Source organism: Galeopterus variegatus, unplaced genomic scaffold (genome assembly GCF_000696425.1).
Source record: "Galeopterus variegatus unplaced genomic scaffold, G_variegatus-3.0.2 Scaffold5350, whole genome shotgun sequence".
Taxonomy (NCBI): Eukaryota; Metazoa; Chordata; class Mammalia; order Dermoptera; family Cynocephalidae; genus Galeopterus; species Galeopterus variegatus.
The window spans coordinates 21,708-27,578 of NW_007731461.1; the positions used below are offsets into that span (position 1 = coordinate 21,708).

Below are 5,871 nucleotides of genomic sequence, written 5' to 3' on the forward strand. Positions count from 1 at the left end.
CCTCCCTTCCTTCCTTCCTTCCCTCCCTCCCTCCCACTGGTACAGGGATCCAAACCCTTGACCTTGGCGTTAATGCCATCACACTCTACTGATTATATCTGGCCAGCCCAAGTAATCCTTATTTTACTTAGTTGTTCTATTTTATTATTAGTTATTGTTGTTAATCTCTTATTGTGCCTAATTTATAAATTAAACTTTATCACAGGTATGTATGCATAGATATAAGCAGAGTATACTCACAAAGCTCAGCACCCACTGGGGGTCTTAGAACACATCACCTGCAGATAAGGGGGGACTACTGCAACATATTCACAGGTTCTGGGGATTAGGGGGTTCGCACCTTTGGTGGGACTGTTATTCTACCTACTGTGCATAGTTACCTTTTATATATGTAGGTGACACTTTTCCATTTCATGTAGCTGAGTGGGAAAAAAAACCAGAACCAAGTGTTTTTCCAGTGGTCTTAGCAACAATCAACACAGAGGACTCCTGCAATCACACATGTGAGGGTTTTTTTCCCCACACCAAGCAATTCTGCAGCAGACACCAGCTGGGTGTCCTCCAGTTCAATTCAGACACAGGCTACCCAGAGGTAGCATCAGATCCCACGAGTTAAGGTCTCAGTCCCCAAGACTGCCCCCACTTCAGATGCCAGTCACAGGTCCAGGCTTCTGGAACTTCTGACCGACTGTTTATGAATCAGGAGGGTTCCCACAACCCCTTCATCGGGCTCTATTAATTCATTAGAGCAGCTCATAGAAGTCAGGGAAACACATTTCCTCATTTATTATAAAGGATATTGCAAAGGATACAGATGAAGAGACGCACGGGGCGAGGTCTAGAAGGGGCACAGAGCTTCCATGCCCTCCCTGGGCATGCCGCCTTCCAAGAACCTCCATGTGTTGGGCTGTCCAAAAGCTCTCTGAACCCTGTCCTTTTGGGTTTTCATGGAAGCTTCATTACGTAGACATAACTGAAGCATGCACAACCATGTAGAAAAGTGACTGCACAAAAAGGGTAAGGCACAAAGCTAATAGACTGAGCGGGGAAATCCAGCAAGGCCTGTTGGTTCAGATTCTTCTTGGCTTCTCTGTGCAGCGTTCTTCCTTTCCAGGTATGGGGCAGGACACCTTCTGATTTTTTTTTTTCCCCAGCTGGCCAGTACAGGGATAGAACTGTGGACCTTGGTGGTATCAGCACCATGCTCTAACCAACTGAGCTAAGCATCTAGCCCCCTTTGAATTTCTTCATGGTCAGCTCCAAGACAGACAGGCAGGGGAAGATTGAAGTCCTGCCCTGGGGAGCAAGGAAATGTGGACAAAAGCAATCACAGTAGCAATACCAACTTGTTTTTGGTGGTTGGCAGGTATGGGGATCCAAGCCCTTGATCTTGATTTTATAACATTGCACTCTAAATGACTGAGCTAACCGGCCAGCTCCCAACTTTCCTTTTTTTTTAAAAAAAAGATGACCGGTAAGGGGATCTTAACCCTTGATTTGGTGTTGTCAGCACCACGCTCAGCCAGTGAGGGAACCGGCCATCCCTATATGGGATCCGAACCCTTGGCCTTGGTGTTATCAGCACCGCACTCTCCCGAGTGAGCCACGGGCCGGCCCCCAACTTTCCTTTTAAAGTATTTCTTTTTCAGTAAAAACAGTTGGTTGACTCAAAGGACATGTTAAGTAACAGTATTACATATAGTTCTTAGATAAGGGGGGAAAAAAAAGCTGATAAAGCAGCCAGATAATGACAGGTTAAGACTCCGAGGCATGGATGAGAAGGTTCCTGAGGCCTATCCAGAGTCCGGAAGCAGCTAGAGTTGGAAGAATAGTTGTCTGTTTGGTAGGAGGCCTGCCTCTCAGGACCAAACAATAATCCTGTTGACATAACTTTGTTGATCAAAGCAATCCCCTAACTGCCCTAGGCTAGTTCCTGTGGCTCCTGATGGAATTCACTCCCTATCCTGTAAATATAAAAGGTCTAGTCCCAGGGTGGGGCTGCTACATCCTGGAAGAGGTGGCCAAGGACCGCTTCACTCTGGCCAGAGCTGGGTAGCCACAGTGACAGCGGCATGGCCTCCTCAGAAGATCCCAGGGACTGGACAGCCAGCCCCAAAGACACCGGCCTTGAGACAGACCTGGAGACCAGTTCTGGTAAGAGGTGGCAGAGGGCACATCAGCTCCACAGAAAGACCTGCTAGGGGGACGTGGGGAGGCATGGGTCCAATGGCAGACATCCTACCTCCTTAAGGGCTGCCAGGATTCTCAAGCCATGTGTGGGTTTCATTTATTCCCCATGTTAACCAGCCTATCAGAACATAAACTTCCTTCTGATCCCCAGTTGTGTTTAAGAGCATGTGGTAAAGAGAACAAATGTGTGAATTACTTGAGTAATTCAGAGAGTTACTTTGTTAAGAGCACTGGCTTTGGATTCAGACAGATCTGATCTGACACTTGCTTCTCTGATAAATCTACAGACTGGTTCATTCATTCTTCTATCCTGTGCTGGGCTCTGAGCGGGGCAGGGACGGGGGTACAACAGTAAGATGGAGCAGGGATCCCCAGGGCAGATGGGACCAGGCACTGATGGGATTCTCCCAGGCTATGGACAAGATTATGTGGGGAAGGGGAGAGCAGCATGGTGCACCATGAAGACCAACACTTGTACTGACAGTGTGGCCCATGGACCAGCACAATCGGCATCCCCTGGGAGTTTGTTAGAAGTGCAGAATCTCTTAGGGCCAGCCCGTGGCTCACTTGGGAGAGCGTGGTGCTGACAACACCAAGTCAAGGGTTAAGATCCCCTTACCAGTCATCTTTTGGAAAAAAAAAAAAAAAAGAAATGCAGAATCTCACAATCAACCCCAAACCCTCTGTGCCAGACTCTGCATTTTAACAAGATCCCCAGGCAATTCACATGCACAGTAGAGCTGAGAAGCACCGATATGGTGGACTCTGTGCTCCCGGAAGGCAGATGGCTGATAAATGGAGAAGCCAGGATTTAAACCCAATCTCTCTGATGCTGAAATCCATGCTCTTAAACCCCACTCTCCTCCTACCTTTGTGTATCAACCAGCACTCAGTTAAACCCAACTGAATGAATGAACAAATGAACAAACAAATGAATTAAGGTCCCTCGCTTGAGCTAGCACAAACCTTTGGTCTTTTCCTCCCTCTAGGTGGAAAGCTGGCCCGCCAACAGAAGGCCATCCCCACGGCTCATCTAACTTTTGTTATTGACTGTGCCCGTGGGAAACAGCTCTCCCTGGCAGCACCCGCAGTACCTTCCCGAGCCCCCAGTCCCAGCCAAGGACCTGTCACCTCTCCAATGAAGACCTACATCCTATTTTGTGGGGAAAACCAGCCCCATCTGGCTCAGGAGACCCCTGTGGGTAGGGGACACCTTGCCCAAGCCAGGGATACCCTGCCACCCTGCAGAGGGATTGAGGTCCCAGCTTCTTTCCTGGCCAGCTCGCTCTGCCCTCAGGAGGTTCCTGAAGCTAACAGGAGACCCTTGAAGGCTGTGCCTGCGAGGTCTTTAACTTGGGGAACAGTCAAGGGCTCTCTCAAAGTCCTCTCCTACTGCGTCTATGGGAAAGCCAATTAACTGGAAGGGCCAGGCCATGGGAAGACAAGGTTGGCAAGCCAGGCTCCAATGCCCAGAGGCTACAGTGCCAGGGCTTGCCTTCTCTTCCCCAGCCAAGTAGGCGTCTTTTGTGCCTGAATCAAGGAAAGAACATTAGATCCACTCAAAGACAGCTGAAACAGCCATCAAATGCACGCCTCTTCCCTCCCTAGCTCTGCTATCCTCTCAGCAGAGACAGGATGAAGCACCTCCACATGGAAAGAGACAAATTCATTCATACGACAAACACTAATGGAGCATCCTCTACCTCCCAGGCTCTGTAAAATGCTGGAGAAGATCCCACAGTCTTCTTAGAACTTAAGTTTGGGGATGGGAGAGGGGAGAAGGGTTAAACAAGTAACCAAATAAATAAAATTATTTTAAACAATGGTGAGGGCTGTGCAGGAACTAAAATAAGATGCTAGGATGGAGAGGGATGGGGGTGCTTGGGAAAGGCCTCTTCTAGCAGGCAACAATTAGAGTACGATCTAAAAGATGAGAAGGAGCCAGCTCTGTGGGAATCCACCCTCCCCAGAGCCACCTGCTGGCATCTTATTCCACAGCAGACCAGATGGGCGGTCAGGATGCCTCAGCATGATGGGCAGGGGAATGTGTTGGTGGCTGTAATATTGGCTCGGATGCAAGTATGTAGGTCACTGGGAGGCCACGAGACACCAGATGGGGAGACTTGAGGGCATGGCAGGGAGGCTGGCTGAAGGACTCCAACCCAGAAGGCAGCCGGGTAGGACCTGGCAATCTGAGATGGGGAATAAGGGGAACTGGTTTCTCAAAAGGAGGGCAGTGCTCAGTCATGTTCCCTAGCAGGAGTGGGGTCACTGGTGTGGGTATGAGGGTGTGTGTGAGTCTAAGAGATTTACAGCACTGCGTGACAGTCTAAACACAGTCTGGCCAGTTAGTGCAGTTGTTTAGAGCATGGTGTCATAACACCAAGGTCAAGGGTTTGGATACCCATATCAGCCAGCTGCCAAAAATAAAAAAAGAAAGAAACCATAAACAACCTGAGAAAGTGAGTGTCTCAAAACTCCCAGATAAAAATTGTTCATGTATTGATTCAATGACTATTTTACTAGGTTTCAACAAACGCTAGCAACTAACACGTACTGACCGTTTACTCTGTGTCAGGGGAACGACATCCTTACAGCGGCAGTCTAGGGAAGCACTATTTTTGTACCCATTTCACAGGTTAGGGAACTGAAGCACAGAGAGGTCAAGGATTGCACTAAAGGTCCGACAGACTGGTACAGTTGAGAGTAGAACCTGGCAAGCCTGGTGCCCAAATTCTTGATCCTGCATGTAGGGCCTACAGCCTCTCATCCTGACACGGTCTCTTCTAAGCAGAAAGGATCCAGAGAAAATAGACATAACCCTGTCCTCGAAGAGCTCACAGCCTGATGGGGGAGACAAGAAAGGAAGGAGACTATTGCCGTAGCTTCTGACAAGTGCAACAGTCAGAGCAACGCAGAATGATGCTGGGGTGGCGGGGGGGCTGGGGGGGCTGGCCGGTTAGCTCACTTGGTTAGAGCATGGTGCCGATAACACCAAGATCGAGGGTTTGGATCCCCTTACCAGCTGTACCAGTCAGCTGCAAAAAAAGAAAAAAAAAATCATGTTGGGCCACCAAGGAGGGCACCCAGCACTTTGGGGAGAGGATATCAGGGAGGTCTTCCTGCAGGAAGTGACACCTAAACTGAGATCTGACAAATGAGTGAGCTATACAAAGGGGAGGGGGTGAGTGGGGATCGTTCCAGGCAGCAGGACCAGAGTCATTCAGTCTGGCTGGAGTATCATCCATTCATCCATTCAGTAAGTATTTTTGGGCACCCAGTGTATGCCAGGCTCTGGGCTAGACACGCGGATGGAGCAATGAATAAGACAGACAAGGCTCAGCCACAATGGAGCTAACCTTCCAGTTGGAGGAGAGAGGCAACGCTACATGCAAAACAGAGAGATCAGATAAGCAGCAGGAGCCACATCCTGTGAGGCCCGGCAGGCCAGGCAAGGCTTTTAGATATTATTCTGAGATGGGACCCTCGGAAATTGGGAGCAGAGAGCAACATGACCAGACCTACTTTGAAAAGAATCCCCTTGGGCCGGCCCGTGGCTCGCTTGGGTGAGTGTGGTGCTGACAACACCAAGTCAAGGGTTAAGATCCCCTTACCGGTCATCTTCGAGAGAGAGAGAGAGAGAGAGAGAGAGAGAGAGAGAGAGAGAGAGAGAGAGAGAGA

General features: G+C 49.3%; 1 protein-coding gene across 1 annotated transcript; it reads left to right on the forward strand.

The window, feature by feature from the left end:
- Positions 1 to 2,072: 2,072 nt before the first annotated feature.
- LOC103604705 (chromosome unknown open reading frame, human C1orf64) lies at positions 2,073 to 3,607 on the forward strand. The gene is made up of 2 exons (XM_008589281.1): positions 2,073 to 2,154; positions 3,180 to 3,607. The coding sequence occupies exons 1-2, from the start codon at positions 2,073 to 2,075 to the stop codon at positions 3,605 to 3,607; spliced, it is 510 nt and encodes a 169-aa protein (XP_008587503.1).
- Positions 3,608 to 5,871: the final 2,264 nt, after the last annotated feature.

Excerpts from the sequence above, each read along its gene's own strand:
- LOC103604705 (XM_008589281.1), top strand. The coding sequence starts at position 2,073 with ATGGCCTCCTCAGAAGATCCCAGGGACTGGACAGCCAGCCCCAAAGAC. Across the intron at positions 2,155-3,179 it reads AGACCTGGAGACCAGTTCTG|GTGGAAAGCTGGCCCGCCAA; the intron begins GTAAGAGGTGGC and ends TCCTCCCTCTAG.